The following is an 18665-nucleotide window of genomic DNA, read 5'->3' as shown; positions in this document are numbered from 1 at the left end:
TCTAGTAGCGAAACATCAGTCAGACCGTCACGGTTCCGAGTGTTCGGATCACTGCAGGGTGGGCAGCATGGCAGACAGTAATTTTGACTTCTATCAACAAACTGCACAAAGAAAATATCAGGACATGAAAAGAAACTGCGGATCAGGTACATTTCAGTTTCAAGACTTACCTGTCTCTCTGCTTGGGCTTGTGTTTGAAGGGAATGCATTACTGTTGGGTTAGGGTAGTAACAGTGTTCTACACTATGTGAAGCCAAGGTTGATGGAACAAATGATTTCAGTAGCATTTAAAATGACACGTATTTACTAAGGAAGTTGCTACACTTTCAATTGAACTACCATAGGGTATGTGTGCAGAAATTAACTTATTTAGTGCCACCTTCTTATTAGTTTTTCTCGATGGTGCTCTATATAATAAAATATATAGAAATACTCAAATAAACTTAAGTTCAAAGATAAATGTTAGTTAGAGAGGAAGTCTGCCAAAGGATTAATGCCATTGCAAAAAACCTCTGCTGTTTCTTATATCTAATATTAGATTGGAGCAAAATGGATTCCAAAACCAATGCATAGCTGTCATACAGATGTTGTGTGGGAGATACCATATGAAAGCAATGCATAGCTGTCAGACAGACGTTGTGTGTGAGATACCATATGAAACCAATGTGTCGTTTGCACGTTTCAAAGCAGAATCTTAAAACCCAGAACTGGTCAATATGTACATTCTTTGGACTTGATTCAAATTCTAGCAGTGGCATTTTGCACAACGTGTTTTCGACCACCTGTGAATGACGAAGATGAGGAAGTTAACTATATACACGTGGAAGAATCTACTGAATCTGAGGAACAGATTTGCAAAGGGAAGGCTAAACCCATGAAGACTAAAGGTAAGCTCTTAATTCCCAAAGATAGCTACTCACTGGACTCTACTGAGCTAATTACAGTATACCACATTATTGTGTGTTTACAGATTACAGTGTTTAAAGATGGTTTTCACATTAAAAAAATGAAATTGAGCAAAAAAAGGTGTCTACGTAGGATTCATAACATCAAAAATGTGAAAACTGGCAATAGGCAATTTCAGTTCTGCAAATATACTCAATGCTAGTTCCATTTTTCTTCCACAGATGGTGCTGGCTATATGACTTCAAGAAGGATTAACAATAGCTTTTGAATAATTAAAAAAAAAAATCTCTCTCCCTTGTCCTTCTTGAGCAGCCTGCTCTAGCCTGCTGTCAGCTTGTGTGGTGGTGAGGTTGTGGGTGCATCACGTGCGGGGTGTATGCATGGCCAATGGGGTACTGCACTAGGAATGAGCCAATGAGTGAAGAGTGGACAGAGTTGTGCTGCATAAAAGGGGAGTTAGTTGTGAGTAAGGAGTCTAAAAGAGCAATCCATGAGAAAGAGCACACATTCAGTACAGTAGTCACATGTGAACAGGATGCCTTCACTGATGACGTCAGACCAGAAACAAAGACTCAGGAAGTACGGGTGAGAGCTGAAACGCTACGGCGTTCAGCTGCTTTTATTAAATAATAAAACAAAAGATTTAAACAAACAACAAAACACTACAAAACAAAAGGGCACATTGGCCAAACAAATATGAATAAACAAATAAGCGTGCTGGTTTTACCCCAGCACGATACTTAGCAGTTGTTTAATCTCTCTCGCTCAAAACCTGTCTCGCCTCTGACACTCTCCCCTGAACACAGACAGATGCAGTTTCTTATATTCTGGCCGAGGGGTTAACTAGCTGTTAATTATCTTATTACCCCTCGGCCACAGTCTGCACGCGTTTAGTAAGTTTAGTAAGGATGCGCGACTGTCAGCTAGTTAAATAATCAGTAGCTGATCAGTCACGCATCCTCACAAAGATTTTAAAATATAAATACAAAACAATAACAAATACGCGGCGCTTTGACCTGCGCCGCAAACAAAATACAAATAATAATACATATATATATATATATATATAGGGGCGGGACACTCCGTCACATCATATCAAATGAATATCTAGTGCACTTTCTTTTTGCTTTAGCCTATAGCAGTGCTTCCCAACCCTCGTCCTGGGGACCCCTGTGCCTTCTGATTTTCATTCCAACTCAGCTCTCGCTTATTTAACTAAACCCTTTTTTTTAGACTAATAATTTGCTTAATTAGACCTTTTTACTTGTTTTCAGCTCTTAAACAGTTGCAGTTTCAATTTAGTTATAACATTTTATAAGTAACTTGAACTCTGCAACTTTTTAGGAGCTGAGAACAATCAAAAAGGTATAATTCAGCAAAATGTGTCATACAACAGGGAATATCTATTTTTGATTGAATTTGTGATTTGTGAAAACAAACAGCGACCATATCGAGTGGATATTTCTCATTGTGGCAAAGTGCCCCCCCTGTGTGTGTTATATGTTACGTGTTGTGTGTAAATGTTGGTGTATAGGCATTGGTACACGGGATATAAGCGGTCTGTGTTTCACGTGTGTGTAAATTGTATATTTGTATTTAGGCACGGGGATGGCACATCACATCACGTGCAAGTAAAAAGTAATATGTGAGCACGGGGAATTGCACTTTAATTAATTCACGTGCAGTTGTACCGAGATTCCAATTGAATGATTGACTAGCAATCGAATCTCGGTACAACTGCATAAAAGCTGCATGTTTTCACTCACTGGGGGTTGGTGTTCGGTGAGTGGAGAACGGGTTAGGAGACGGAGGGTATTTAAAAGTAATAATAGTAAAAGAAGCTCACCGTGTTTGTCTGTGTAGTTCGTTTTGTCTGTCTGTTTATTTTGGCGTGTAGTGCCGTGTCCTGTTTTTTGTGTTTTGTTACAAACGTTTATTTTCTGTCTGTTTATTCATTAAATGCTGAGCGAAAGCATTCGCTCAGCTCCACCAAACTCCACATCTCTCTGTCGTTTGTGTTCCTGTCTTCTGGTCTGACGTCACCCACTCAGCCATTCGTGTCACACGTGGTGTCAGAACCGGGACAACAGCGCCTCCAGGGCTCAGGCCAGAGCGGGAACCGCAGTTTTTTTTTTTGTGGAAAAGTAAATAAAAAAAAAAAAAAAAAAAAAAAAAATGGAAGGCTGGAACTGGAGAGACGGCTGCAGTGAGCTGGAGGATCTCCTCGGCAGGTTGGAGGACCAAGGTTGGTGCCTTGCCTGCGGGGTGTATGGGCACACGGTGGCTGTCTGCCCCTTCCAGGAAGAGGAGGAGGAACCAGCCCAAAGGAGGAAGGTGAGGAGAAGGAGGCAGAGAGGGGGAAAAATGAGGAGGAAGCAGAGGGAGCCAAGGTGGTGCACCATGTGCATTGCATATGGGCATGAGGACGAGGACTGCCCAGAGCAGGAGCCAGGGGAGGAGGAGCCCGAACGTCCTGCGCCTGAGTGGGAGGAGCCCGAACGTCCTGCGCCTGAGTGGGAGGAGCCCGAACGTCCTGCGCCTGAGTGGGAGGAGCCCGAATGTCCACAGCCCGAGTGGGAGGAGCCCGAACGTCCACAGCCCAAGAGGGAGGAGTCGGTGCGTCCACGTCCCAAGAGGGAGGAGTCGGTGCGTCCACGTCCCAAGAGGGAGGAGTCGGTGCGTCCACGTCCCAAAAGGGAGGAGTCGGTGCGTCCACGGCCCGAGAGGGAGGAGTCGGTGCGTCCACGGCCCGAGAGGGAGGAGTCGGTGCGTCCACGGCCCGAGAGGGAGGAGTCGGTGCGTCCTGTGTCCGGAGGGGAGGAGCTGAAGGCCCACACCCCTATTTTTTTTTGGGAGGGACGAGGGCGTGAAGCTCAGGCTCCACAGCAGCCGCTGTTTTTGCTGCTGAAGGGAGCCCAGCGGAGACGCCCGCCACCAGCTCTACCCCCGCTGTCGGAGGAGCCGGCAGCGCCACCAGCCCTACCCCCGCTGTCGGAGGAGCCGGCAGCGCCTCCACCACCACCCGAGGGAGAGGAGCAGGAGCTGCCTCTGCCTCCACCACCACCCGAGGGAGAGGAGCAGGAGCTGCCTCTGCCTCCACCACCACCCGAGGGAGAGGAGCAGGAGCTGCCTCTGCCTCCACCACCCGAGGGAGAGGAGCAGGAGCTGCCTCTGCCTCCACCACCCGAGGGAGAGGAGCAGGAGCTGCCTCTGCCTCCACCACCACCCGAGGGAGAGGAGCAGGAGCTGCCTCTGCCTCCACCACCACCCGAGGGAGAGGAGCAGGAGCTGCCTCTGCCTCCACCATCTCCAGGAGCAGAGGAGCAGGAGCTGCCTCTGCCTCCGCCACCACCACCGCAAGGAGCAGAGGAGCAGGAGCTGCCGCTGCCTCCGCCACCACCACCGCAAGGAGCAGAGGAGCAGGAGCTGCCTCTGCCTCCACCATCTCCAGGAGCAGAGGAGCAGGAGCTGCCTCTGCCTCCGCCACCACCACTGCAAGGAGCAGAGGAGCAGGAGCTGCCTCTGCCTCCGCCACCACCACCGCCAGGAGCAGAGGAGCTGGAGCTGCCTCTGCCTCCACCACCGCCAGGAGCAGAGGAGCTGGAGCTGCCTCTGCCTCCACCACCGCCAGGAGCAGAGGAGCTGGAGCTGCCTCTGCCTCCACCACCGCCAGGAGCAGAGGAGCTGGAGCTGCCTCTGCTGCCCGTACCTCCGCAGGGAGTACGGTGGCCGGAGCCCCAGAAAGGGGAGCTGCCGGCCACAAAGAAGGGGGAGGAGGTCTGGAGACCACTTTCCCCAGCAGCAGTTTCGCTGCAGGAGTTCTTGTGGCCGGAGCCCCACAGGAGGGAGCTGCCGGCTATGAAGAAGGGGGAGGTCGGGGGACCACCTGCCCCCGCAGCTTTTTCGCTGCAGGACGGGACCAGCATGCTGTCAGCCGTGCCACTACCGGCAGGGGAGCTGACAGCATTTCCAGCCATGGGCCCACTGAAGCCTCCCGTCCCAGCCCGAGACTTTTGCCTGGACTGCTGGGTATTTAAGGGGGGAGGTGGCCGTTGAGGCCATGTGTGCGTTGCACAAGGGGGGGTATATGTGGCAAAGTGCCCCCCCTGTGTGTGTTATATGTTACGTGTTGTGTGTAAATGTTGGTGTATAGGCATTGGTACACGGGATATAAGCGGTCTGTGTTTCACGTGTGTGTAAATTGTATATTTGTATTTAGGCACGGGGATGGCACATCACATCACGTGCAAGTAAAAAGTAATATGTGAGCACGGGGAATTGCACTTTAATTAATTCACGTGCAGTTGTACCGAGATTCCAATTGAATGATTGACTAGCAATCGAATCTCGGTACAACTGCATAAAAGCTGCATGTTTTCACTCACTGGGGGTTGGTGTTCGGTGAGTGGAGAACGGGTTAGGAGACGGAGGGTATTTAAAAGTAATAATAGTAAAAGAAGCTCACCGTGTTTGTCTGTGTAGTTCGTTTTGTCTGTCTGTTTATTTTGGCGTGTAGTGCCGTGTCCTGTTTTTTGTGTTTTGTTACAAACGTTTATTTTCTGTCTGTTTATTCATTAAATGCTGAGCGAAAGCATTCGCTCAGCTCCACCAAACTCCACATCTCTCTGTCGTTTGTGTTCCTGTCTTCTGGTCTGACGTCACCCACTCAGCCATTCGTGTCACACTCATATACACAAATATTACTGTTTTTATTAAATGGTTTAAAAAATGACCACTGGGGAGTGTAGCAGCAATCTCTGTCCCCTATGAAGCTGTGATTTTGTGCAGAGATTTTCCATTCTCAGAAATTTGAGATGCATACCCATGATGGTCATATCTAAAACCATCTCACTTCAGAAATTCAGTTAAAAAAACAAGGACGTTAGAGGTATTTGTTACATGCAATGTGCTTCACTGACAACAACCTTCTTATATAGATTTTTAAAGTACTTCAATTTGACAGAAATATTTCAGCACACACAATAGAAACTTTCCATTTAATGTGCGTCCCCGGGCTCAGCTAATGTTACGCTCCCAAGTCCACTTACATTTGTATTTTGTTTTTCCAGATCGTAATGTCTGTGGAAGCAAATCCATTGTTGTTCTCTACATTCTGTTGGTGGCTACCTCGATGGTGTGGATGATCCTGCTCTCCAAGGCATTTGCAAAACGTAAGTCTTAAATAGAACAAGAACAGATTTCCAATAGGAAAAATAAATGCCACATACAATAATACATAATTGGGATTGACCACCTCCCCATTATTTTATTGAATCAGTTAGTTTTATCTATCCTAGCGGGATGTTGTCTCAACACTGCAACCCACATAAAGATTAAAAGCACTGAAGGCCAGCCGCTGTTCTCACAGTCAAGCCAACCCGCTGATCCTACCGAAAAGAAAGTCTAGACTCGTCAGGCACCAGAGCAGCAGGGGTCGCTGAAGCACAATGAAGTGAATCAACACAAGCTGATTTCCTCCCTTACTGCAGGGCAGCTCTCCTTGTGGCTCCCCAGCCAAGACGGGCAACTCAGTAGGAACAGGATTCAAACCATGGGTGCATGACTCAGGCTGCACTCCAAGCGGTCGTGCATTTACAAGGTCCCTTGGTTAGTTATCCTAGTGATAAATACAAATATGTACATTAGGCCTATACAGTATTCAGTACAGTACTCAAATTAAACTAATACCTAGCGCACCATGTCTTTTTACTTTAGGCTTATCGCTAACACAAAATAAATCATGCTGCTGCATTGTAAACATTACTATACAATGCAAAAATAATTAAAGATTATTTTAAATTGAATGAATACATTATTTTAGCACATTTCTTTTCTACCGTAGCCTACTTAGTACACAATTAACACAAAATAGATCATGGTGCTGCATTGACACGTTATGATACAGTATCTTACATACACTGCACAGAAAGAAATCATTTTTAAACTTACATATCAAATGTTAGTGTACACATGGCTGCAAGTAAAACACACAGCCTACCTGCTACTTTTTAATAAGAGAGAACATTTTAAAGCTGTAGTTAATGCTGGGGTGATTTAATTAACAATGTAGGTCTTCAAAAACATCCTTCATTACCACTGACTGATCAAATCTGCTGGCAAACTTTTTAAACATTGAGGAACCAATGGCTGTGTTTCCAAGGCAACGTGCTCTAGACACTGTATACATGGAGCCTCTATGTGGGGACAGTTTCCTCTAAAGTGTTTTTTCTTTTTCAGATTCGGAAATCTCTGCTGAAATCGAGAACCTGAGAAACTCGAGGACAATTTTGAAAGGAAATGGTACGAGTTTCTCTCTCAAACTAAAAGCTCAGTCAACTCTCGATCAAGGACGTATTTATATACTTGGTTTGGTTTCTGTTCCACTAGTGGGAAGTACATGCTGGTGAATTAGCCTGCAGTACCACTTCGTTCGTACTTATAATGATGTATTGAAAGGGCTTAATACTGTATGTATTTGCAATTATCTGATGGGACGTTATGTCATTGATGTAGAGAACAGGGAAAAGAAGAATGCCAAGTACTTTTTTGTTGGTCCCTGATAGATCAGTTTAGATAGATCAGATAGCTCTGTGTAAGGAGGTTTGCACTCCTTAACTTTTGGGCTAAAAATGTTTAGAGCTTATTTTATGCCAAGTTATCTTAATTAATGTGTGTGTGTGTATATATATATATATAGTTTTGGTATGATTTCTAAACTTACTCAAAAAATACTTTACTACCTGCTATCTGCTAAAGCAATGACAGTGCTCCATGCCAGCGTGCTTCAGATACTGTCTTCTCCTTTATCAGAATCGGCATGTCTTTATCAGAATTGAATATGTTTTTCAGAATCTGCAATATCTGCCGAACTACAAGAGCTGCGGAATACACTGATCAGCCTGAAAGCAAACGGTACGCAGCCCCTTCACGCAGAGGGGTGCAGTGGCACTAGAATCCTTTAGAGTTCATCACTCCTTTAATGATATATTCTGTTTATCCAGTAGGCCACTTATCAGACGAATGGCTTGATTGATTGTGCTGTGTAGAAATGCTACAAAAGAGAAGGGAAAGAGGGGGCTTAATTGAAGTTTATGATATACATGTGTGGCAAAGTGCCCCGCCCCTGTGTGCATTTGTGTGTTTTGTGTATGTATGCGTGCGTGTGTAAATGTTGGTGTATAGTCATTGGTACACGGGATATAAACGGGTCTGTGTTTCACGTGTATTTAAAAAGTGTATATTTGTATTTAGGCACGGGATTGCACATCACGCACGTGCATTTAAAATATAATATGTGAACACGGGGTTTCACGTAATGAATTCACGTGCTGGGATTCAAGTGAGTAATTAATTAGTAATTGAATCCCAGCACAACAGTATAAATAGATGCACGTTTAGTCACTCGTGGTTAGGTGTTCGGTGAGTGGAGAACGGGATTGGAGACGGAGGTGAAGTAAAATAATACTAATAGTAAAAGTAATAGTTAACGTGTTTTCACTCACCGTGTTTGTTCGTCTGTCTGTCCTGCACCGTTTGTTTAGTGTTAGTCCGTTTTGTATGTCTGTTTATTTTGGCGCAAGTGCCGTGTCCTGTTTTTGTACTGTTTACAACCCTTTTATTTGTTAATAAACGCTGAGTGCAGCCATTGCACTCAGCTCATCACCATCACCGTCTGTCTGTGTTTGAATTCCTTCCTGCTTCCGGTCTGACGCCACCCACTCTGGCCGTCTTTGTGACAACATGTCTCAGTGATACTTTGATATGAATGACTGTGAGCCTCGTTATGCATCCTCTCTCTATAGTGTATACTGTATATCTCTATTGATACACTGACATCACAGTTCCGTCGCAAGGAAGGGAAAGCCTGTTATAGACGATAGTGGCTGAGTGGATAGACACTAGATAGAGTGGAATCTATTTCAGTCAGGAAACTCATGCAATAGATTATTTATTAAAACATAGACGAGACAACATGTCTACATTATACATATTTTGCACTGCATTCTATGGCCTTTGACCTCGCCTTTCGAGGTACCCCTGCCCATAAATTAGTTTGCAGGATAGCCGCCCTCCCCTATCAGACGAAGCCAAAAAGTAGGCAAACTCTGTTGCACAGCAGGGACGTAATGGATTGAGGTAAGATATACATCCTTTCCTTAACCGATCATCGGACGTATTGTTTATCAAAGGACAAATAAGATACTAGCTATTCAAGTGACGGTTTGATCTGGTATTGGAAGCACCTAAAATATGCTTGCTGTTTATGTGATTTAATCTGAGGTTAAAGTGAGTTCCCTGCCTGAACCAATAATCTCATGGGATGTGTAGCTGTTGTTTTACGTCTTGTGCATGTCTGCTTTTACAATGTTGTTAGCAGTGCATCACCATCTACCAATGAACCAATGAACCAATGTGCTCCAAGTTGCTGTCCTGTTGTATTAGTTTTCTAGATTATGCATTGCCTCAATCCGCAACTGCACTCATTTCACTGCTGGTCTGGCAGAGGCGGTGTTAGCAGCTTGTCTCTGACAGACAGTCGGCCATGCACACTAAAATTCCCGTGCAGAATGTGACCATCTCCGAAATGTATTAAAGTATTGTTAATTCGGAGATGGTCACATGTATAAAACCCCCACAGCTTTTGCTGGTCGGGGTGGATGTTTGGAAGGAGGAACGTGAGCGAGTGAGCAAAATGAAAATCAAAAACAAAAGTAAAACAGACTGTATGGTAGGATCAGTGAAAGCTACTGCCCAGCCTGACCTTGGTGTGGTGTTTGTTATACGTGTTCGTGACCTGTTTTGTTTAAGCCTTTATTTTTGCTCTGTGAGCTGTGTTTTGTGTACAACCTTTTTATTTATTTTTTTCACAAAATAACTGGCTGTAGATTTATTTTTCTTTGCACATCTGCTGTTAAGAAACTGCATCTGGCCGACTCAACTTCCTGCCAAATTAATATTCAAAATGAGTTTACAGGCAAAAAAACACTGTTTGTTTTCTGTTTTTTCAGTCACTGAAGAAATACAAAACCTGAGAGTGGAGCAAACCCTCCTGAAGGAAAAAGGTACAATTAACTTACAAATGCAAAAGAAGTTCTCTGGTGAGAGCAGTTTAGAGACTTTATTCTAATAACTCCAGTTTACACATGTGTGTCTTTTCAGATTCTAAGATCATGGCAAATGTTACAAACTTGGAAAATTATGTTTCTAAAGGTAAGTTATAAAGAGATAGGAGCTCCAATATATATATATATATATATTGTAAAAGAATAACCCTCGTTCGGGTTCGTTGCCCCTTTAAGAATACGACCCAGGACTCAGAAATGGCGTTTTGAAGCGCTGACGCGCTATATTTTAATGAACACAAAAATAAAACAAACACACACAAAATAAACACCTAGCTCCTCTTGGAGCACTTACTACACAAGGTTTTTTCCCTCACTAACTTGCAGGACGGCTAAGCCGTTTACCTGCTAACATAAACCCAAAACCACACCGGTTTAACCCAGCACTTGCACTCTGACTGCACGGAAGCAGAGCACCTTCTCTGCCTCCCTCTCCTCAGCAGCCCTGAGCAGACTGACTGCTCCCCTTTTAACTGCCCGCACCTGGGTCTAATTTCCAATCACGCCCAGGTGCAGATGATCATTAACAACAAAACAATTACACAACAAGTGCATTCTCACATGTTTCTTTTATGCAGGGAGGATTAACCCCCTCCCTGCTGTCTCACTCCACCTACTTCCTCACACATCCCCCCCCCTTGTCTTTTCAAGACACAGGCCACGAGACGGCCACCTCCTCCCCTAAAACACAACCACCCAGCCTCAAGTCCAGCAATGTCCATTGCCGCCCTCTTCCACGGGCGGGCTTGAGGATGGGTCGGTTCTTTCGGCGCTGCCAGGAAGGGACCGCAAACCGGCGACACGGGACCCCACCGGGCTAACAGGGCCGACCGAAGCGTAGGCCGGGGCACTGGAGGATGCCGCAGTGGACACAGGTCTTCCCCTGGGGACTGGCGCAGTGATGCCCGACCACCCAGGGGGAGCGAAGCAGCGAACAGGGGGAGCGACAGCGACGTCTGGCAGCAGCCCAGCGACGTCTGGGTGCTCGGGGAGAGCGGAGCAGGTAACCAGGGGCAGAGCTGTGGCCAGTGCTGCAGACCCCTGGGCTCCAGGTCCAGCACAGGGAGGTCCAGGAAGACCGGCAGGGTGTCCCGGAGCAAGGGGTGAGGGACTGGACGCAGCGGCGCCGAACTGGACTGTAGGGGTGGTGGAGGTATGCTTTCCACCTCCTCCCCGGGCTCCGGCTCCTCCCCTCTGGGCTCCGGAAGCGGCGGCTCCTCCCCTCTGGGCTCTCGGAACAGCTGCTCTACCTCCCATTTCTGGAGCAGCAGGTCCAGCTCTGTAGGCTCCGGCTCCGGCAGCCCTAGCTCCACTCTCCACTTCTTGGTCTGCTCCACTTGAGCAGCGGTGTTTCTCTTAATTTCCTCGATCAGTTCCTTAAAATCCATTTTTCCTTTTACTGGGTCGTAGGGGCACCCACACTTCTGGTACCATATGTAAAAGAATAACCCTCGTTCGGGTTCGTTGCCCCTTTAAGAATACGACCCAGGACTCAGAAATGGCGTTTTGAAGCGCTGACGCGCTATATTTTAATGAACACAAAAATAAAACAAACACACACAAAATAAACACCTAGCTCCTCTTGGAGCACTTACTACACAAGGTTTTTTCCCTCACTAACTTGCAGGACGGCTAAGCCGTTTACCTGCTAACATAAACCCAAAACCACACCGGTTTAACCCAGCACTTGCACTCTGACTGCACGGAAGCAGAGCACCTTCTCTGCCTCCCTCTCCTCAGCAGCCCTGAGCAGACTGACTGCTCCCCTTTTAACTGCCCGCACCTGGGTCTAATTTCCAATCACGCCCAGGTGCAGATGATCATTAATAACAAAACAATTACACAACAAGTGCATTCTCACATGTTTCTTTGATGCAGGGAGGATTAACCCCCTCCCTGCTGTCTCACTCCACCTACTTCCTCACAATATATATATATATATATATATATATATATATATATATATATATATATATATATATATATATATATATATATATGGACTGAAGAGGAAGGATATAGTAGAAAATTATTGACCTGAGGGAAGACTATTGTTACTGACGGGGATATAATGCATTGCACCCTGGAGATAACAATAGTCTTCTCAGTCAAGAAAATAAGGGAGGCAAGGTTGGATAGTAAATACTACTTTATATATGTTGTTTAAATATAACTGATACAGCATAAGTAAATACATAAATAACAAAAATAAATAACAGGAAATGTTTTTGAAGTTCTTTGCCAAGTTTTTCCAAAGTTCTCCGTCCAGGTTTGCTGACTGCTGCGTAGTCCAGTTCATATCCTGCCTGTAATATTTATTTACATTGTCGAGTTGAATTTGTATAAATTTCAGAAAGTCAGAAAACAGTGACAGTGACGTTTTAATCACCATTTTAGTGTTTGGAGCATCTTTCTCTTGTAGTAAGTTTTGTAATTCATTTTCTGTCAAGTCACAGAATCAAGCTATTTTCTCTTGTGAAAGTGCAGGGGAGAAAGATGTTTCTTCGAAAAGGGACAGGACTGACAGTGATATGAACCAATCACATGCCAAACTGAAACTATTGACCGGTGGTGTAAGGATGTTAGGCAATAGTTCAATCTATTTTTCTACCTATGATGAGGTTTTAACCAATCACAGGCCAGGATTTCCAATCGCTGACTCATGTATGTATGTGTGTGAATGTGTATATATATTATTAAAACACCAAAAGACGCACTATTTTTAATAACACAACAAAAATAAAACACAAAATAAACACCTAGCTCCTTTTTAGAGCACTAACTAGACAGGCAGGTCCCTGACTCACTCGCAGGACGGCTAAGCCGTTTACCTGCCAAACACATTAAACAAACAAAACCACACAGGGTTTCCACACTTTACGACTGCTTGGAAGCAGAGCACCTTTTCTACCTCCCTCTCCTCAGCAGCCCTGAGCAAACTGACTGCCCTCTTTAAATACCCTGCACCTGGGCCTAATTTAACAATAATTACCAGGTGCAGGGGATCATTAATAATAAAACAATTAACAAATTAAATGACACAATTAAGCAAAACAATTCAATTAAAACAAATGTGCATTCGCACATGTTTTTTCATGCAGGGAGGATTAACCCCCTCCCTGCTGTGTTACAATATATATATATATATATATATATATATATAATCAAAAAGAAAAAGGTAATGTAGGTACTCAAAAATGTGAATAATTGCTAAAAAATAAATTATATCCGAGCGTTTTGGACACAAGTCCTTCTTCAGCTGGATGTAAAAAGATTTTTTTTTATCAATTATTCACATTTTTGTGTATCTACATTACCTTTTTCTTTTTGATTTTACACCTTATGTTAGACAGCAGTTTTCTTTTTTTTTAAATATATATTATATATATATATATATATATATATATATATATATATATATTGCTGTCCTGTTACCTGCAGTAGTTCTTAGTGGTTGTGTTTCTTCTTTTTTGTTAAGTCTGTGTTTCTATGAGTTCAGGAGCTTCTCTTCAGTTCTAGTTGCCTTCCATAGACAACTATAGTGATCAGCCAAAGTGTCTTTATAATGTAAAGCACCAGCACCATTGTGCCCAGCGGTGTAATACCAGCAAAACTGAATAATGAAGCAGAACACGAGATGGCACTGACTCTTATCAAGAGAGACATTCTTTGGCTGATCTTGCCTGTGTTACCTTTATCTATGGCAGGCAATTAGAATGAAAGAGCAGCTCTGGAACTCAAGAGAAAGAACCTTAACACAGACTTGACAATAAATTAATACATGAATCACATTCCTACTCCTTTTTGTTTTCAGTGTGCGTCATCAAGACCTGCCCTTGTGAATGGACCTTGTTTAGTGGGAAATGTTACTACTTTTCCAATGAGAACAGAGACTGGAAGAAAGCAAGAGAATTCTGTCAATCCCAAGACTCGGACCTTGCAGTGATCAACAGTGATGAAGAGCTGGTAGGAGACATCCCCTCATCCTCTTCATCACTAATTATAATGAATAAAACATCAGCCAATGTCTAAACAAGCAGGGAATCCCTCTGACTCTCTCAGCATTTAATAACAGAACAGAAAATAAAAGGTTGGAACAGACAAAAACACAGGACACGGCACTTGCGCCAAAATAAAATAGACAAACAAAACGTACTAAACACTTAAACAGACAGACGAACAACCACGGTGAGTGTTTTTACGTTCTTACTTTGTTACTATTTAGTTTCTCCTTCTCTCTCTCCCGTTCTCCACTCACCGAACACCCAACCCAGACTGAGTGCTACGTGTCTCTATATATACTGTTGTGCTGGGATGCAATTACTAATTGATTATTCACTTGAATCCCAGCACGTGAATTCATTACGTGCAACCCCGTGCTCACATATTACATTTAACCAACACGTGAAGTGATTTGTGCCCTCCTCTACACTTTTTAAATACACGTGAAACACAGACCCGTTTATATCCCGTGTACCAATCTATACACCAACATTTAACACACGCACGCAACATACAACATATAACACACAAATGCACACAGGGGCGGGGCACATTGCCACACCCATTCATAATGAAAATAACTATCTAGATATGGTTTCATAATCCCTAATTTATGTCGGGTGCAAATAAAGTGCTCACCAGGCTCCTGGCCAGCAGGATTCACTGTAGCTCAGCAGGGTGACTCAGTCCCTGCCCATTTAGCTTCCCTAACCCATGGGAGTGCCAGAGTCAATGCTCTCTGTGGAATCCTCAGTGAAGACCAGAGACTTCCAGGAACCTGCACTGCCCTGACTGTATGAACCACCCTGTACACAACATGACCATGACTTTACCTGGGATTCTCAGTACTCAGCAACCCCTATATCTGACATAGATTAATGTTTTCAATAGAGTTCCAATTGAGGTATTTTTAATTTATGCTTCATTATTAAAAATAATTCCATTGTTCACCAACTTTTTTTCCTCAATCGTGTTTTCAGAACTATTTAAAGGGCAAAGTTCGAGTGGATCACTTGGTTGGAATGAGCGATTTGGAGACAGAAGGGGTCTGGAAGTGGTTGGATGGGAGTTTAGTGGATGGGAGGTAAGCACTTGAGAAACGGTGTCCTAACATTACAAGAGAAAGATGGCATAAGGGATAAGTACATGCCACATAATAAGGCTGTGATTCTATCAAGGGGTTTTTGCATTTATTTACAATCTAGGCAATTAAAGCCTTTTTTAGTGGTGGGCTCAGGCTTTATGACTGGTACTGTATTTATCCAAACAAAAGGAAAACATTTGAAATGTTTACCATTTATAACCCGAACTCACAGAAGCTTCACTCATTGGCTTTTCCTATGAATGAAGCGTTATCCTTCACGTGACCAGAATCACAGCATTGAAGTATCTGCAAAGAACAATCTATACATTCTTCACTCGCTTCATATACAATAGCATTTAAAAAATCTAATTCACCTTTACCATAATGTGCGTGTAAAACAAAACAAAAAATACATTAGATGTATGAATTACTAAATTACGAATAATAAAATCACTTGGTAAGTCTAAAGAGCTATAAAAAAAATATATAATTGAAGTATCTGCAAAGTACCTGATTGTTGCATTGTCTTCACTACCTTAATGTGTGCATGTTTCATATAGGGGAGCCTGTGAGATCTAAAAAATGCTGGCAATGCATAATAGGTCAAATGTACTGGAATGATTTTGTTACTCTGTAGACTGTAATCTGCAAGATGATCAGGCACCTGGGCCTAGATTGACCTCAGTGTACACAGCTTTGTGACTCTGTATTATTAGAAAATGAAGTTGTGTGTTACAGTCTAAGGGCTTCATTGTTTAAAGAGGGAACCTTGCAGCCAATAAAGGACTTTTGTTCTACTGTTTAGAATGTGGAATCCTGGGGAACCAAACAATCAAGGAAAAGAAGACTGTGGTGAGATGAGCAACGGCAAGCTGAATGACATCCCTTGCAACATAAAACAACGATGGATCTGTGAAAAAACACTTTAACAACAAACATATTCAAAATACTTGAGTATAAAATAGCTTAACTACAAATCTGACGAAGCTCTATCCAACAGCTTGTAATCTTATATATATATATTGAACTGCTTTTATAAAAACGGGAATTTAAAAAAAAATAGCATCAGGTGTTACATCTATGATCTAAAATTGGAAAATGATTCAGTACCATCAGCCAATCAGCTTCCAGCTCTAGCGGGCTTCTAATAAATAGTAGATGCCTGTTGGAACGTTGCAGCACCAACTGTGAATCAAACTTCAAATCAGTCTGCGCAAGTGCCAGATTTTTCATTCTGACATGCTGATGAAAGCAACCAGTCCTGTAACGCAGCTTGTCAGCTCCATTCAGATATCTGGCACCGTCCAGATGAACTATAAGCAGCTCTGACAAGTAAAACATAATTTGTTAATAACGCTTTTTTTGTTATTATGCATGTGATCCTTTATGAAATTTCATGACTATTTTCCTATTTGCTTAACGGAAGGGCACCCAACTAATCACTAAAAGTTCAAGTGTTTTAAGTGTTTTAAAGTGTTTTTTTAAAGAACATGATAAAAAATGTTTTCTAATATCGATAGTGCCCTCTCGATGATGGCTCTACCATGTGACAGTTGACCTTGACTTTCGTTAGCGCCCTCACCTTCAGTTCGTGATGCATAACTCCAGAACCAGTCAATACTTCATGGCAGAGCCTTCATCGACAGTATCGCTTAAATAATACACAGTGTCTTCCTGTGATTAATGTATATTTTTTATTAAACTTAAAACTGTAGATTTGGGGGCTCCCGAGTGGCGCATCCAGTAAAAGCACTCGCTAGAGTGCAGGATGCGCTCTATAGCCTGGACGTCGCCGGTTCGAGTCCAGGCTATTCCACAGCCGACCATGGACGGGAGCTCCCAGGGGACGGCGCTCAATTGGCCGAGCGTCCAGCGCACCAGCGACCCCTGTAGTCTGGCCGGGCGCCTGCGGGCTTGCCTGTAAGCTGCCCAGAGCTGCGTTGTCCTCCGACGCTGTAGCTCTGAGGTGGCTCCACTGTGAGTCTGCAGAGTGTAAAGAAGCAGGCGGCTGACGGAACACGCTTCAGAGGACAGCGTGTGTTCATCCTCGCCCCTCCCGAGTCAGCGCAGGGGTGGTAGCGGTGAGCTGAGCCTAAAAATAATTGGGCATTTCAAATTGGGGAGAAAATAATAAAAACTAATTGGCAACGACTAAATTAAAAAAAAAAAAAAAAAACAAGACAGTAGTAGATTGCTAAAAACACTTCAGATTTCCAGCACCTCTCTGTGTGAATGTGTGTCACGATGTCTGCTCCTGGAGCAAATCCTAGGCATGGAGTTACTTGATACACTGTTTCATATACTTGATACAGTGTTTCACATACCTGATACAGTGTTTCATATACTTGCCACATACACTGCCTGGCCATTTTATTAGGACTTTACCCCTTTGGCATAGCCCTGACAATGGCTACAGACATGACAGAAACTTCAGACATATTCTACGGCCAGCACAATACAGCTGAGCATGTTTGGGATGAACATGAATGACACATTCTCCATCATGATCCTCTGCCCAACTCTGTACCAATTGTGTGAAATATTACTGACGGAATGGATTAACATCCCACTAGACACCTTCCAGCACCTTGTGGAGTCTATGCCATGTCGTTTCAAGTGGGTATAGGTCCTAATAAAGTGGCCAGGCAGTGTACATGCTTATTGTTATGTGTTTCTGCATTTAGAAGAAGTTTCATTTTGTAAAGTATTGAACCAAACCTCACGATTCAGCTTCAATTTCAGATTCAGGCAAAGCATTTCCAAACACTGTTGTAGTCACACAGGTGTAAATGTAATGGAAGAACACAGTCTTTAATTGTTCTCCAATCCACAAAAAAAGACACAAATACATTTAAATCTTTCTTTTTTAGTTTTTACTATAAACTGCTGGAGAAACTATAGTTTACAAAATTACCTGGGTTTTAGATTGAGTGAGTATTTCGGTTTTAGAGTTAGTTAAGTTAGTTGGGTTTAGTATTGATTGTTGGAGCAGGAAAGACAGATGGTAAGGAGAATGCTTTGAAGTGCACCAAACAGCAATTTAAAGGGGACCCTGTGTTTTCTCAGAGGTAACATTTTGGGGCTAAAACCTTCAAAGACTGACAATCTCCTTCCTTTACTTCATTTTATGATGTTATAACTTTGTGAGTAAAACATCAAAGAAGCATTGATGTTACATTCACTTCAGCTAATAAAAGGAAGGTGGTCAATGACCTGATTGGTTGATACAAATATGCATCACTATGTAATTGTCTTTTCTGATAGGTTAAGAAATACGGGGTAATGTCATAAGGGAAGCCTATATTAATTCAAACATTGTATTGTCTTGTTGATTCTATTATAACTTGTGCTTAAGGAAAATAGAGTACCCAGCTGCTCTGCTGTGTCTAATAAAATATATTTGTTGAAATCTACAACGGAGTTCGGAATCACAATAATTTTATACTCCTGGATGAAAGAAAGAACATTAGGAAACGTTTTAATTTCTTGTTGAAGACTACATAGACAACAAAAATGACATACAATCAATGTCTTTTGATTATCTATATAAA

The 18665-nt window shown here is 43.2% G+C and overlaps 1 protein-coding gene across 2 annotated transcripts; it reads left to right on the top strand.

Moving 5' to 3' along the window:
- On the top strand, positions 1-18530 carry LOC131706651 (CD209 antigen-like protein C). 2 transcript variants are annotated; one of them, XM_059008164.1, is made up of 10 exons: positions 1-146; positions 750-887; positions 5976-6077; positions 7144-7206; positions 7756-7818; positions 9915-9968; positions 10066-10116; positions 13843-13994; positions 15011-15114; positions 15920-18530. In XM_059008164.1, exons 1-10 carry the CDS (start codon positions 68-70, stop codon positions 16041-16043), a joined length of 930 nt encoding a protein of 309 aa, XP_058864147.1. In that variant the 5' UTR covers positions 1-67; the 3' UTR covers positions 16044-18530. The 2 variants fall into 2 exon arrangements, with proteins under 2 accessions (XP_058864147.1, XP_058864148.1); XM_059008165.1 differs by lacking the exon at positions 10066-10116.
- Positions 18531-18665: the final 135 nt, after the last annotated feature.

The sequence above is a fragment of the Acipenser ruthenus genome, chromosome 36 (assembly GCF_902713425.1).
Source record: "Acipenser ruthenus chromosome 36, fAciRut3.2 maternal haplotype, whole genome shotgun sequence".
Lineage (NCBI taxonomy): Eukaryota > Metazoa > Chordata > Actinopteri > Acipenseriformes > Acipenseridae > Acipenser > Acipenser ruthenus.
The sequence above is the reverse complement of the archived record's forward strand: the minus strand, read 5'-3'. Positions and strand labels throughout refer to the sequence as shown.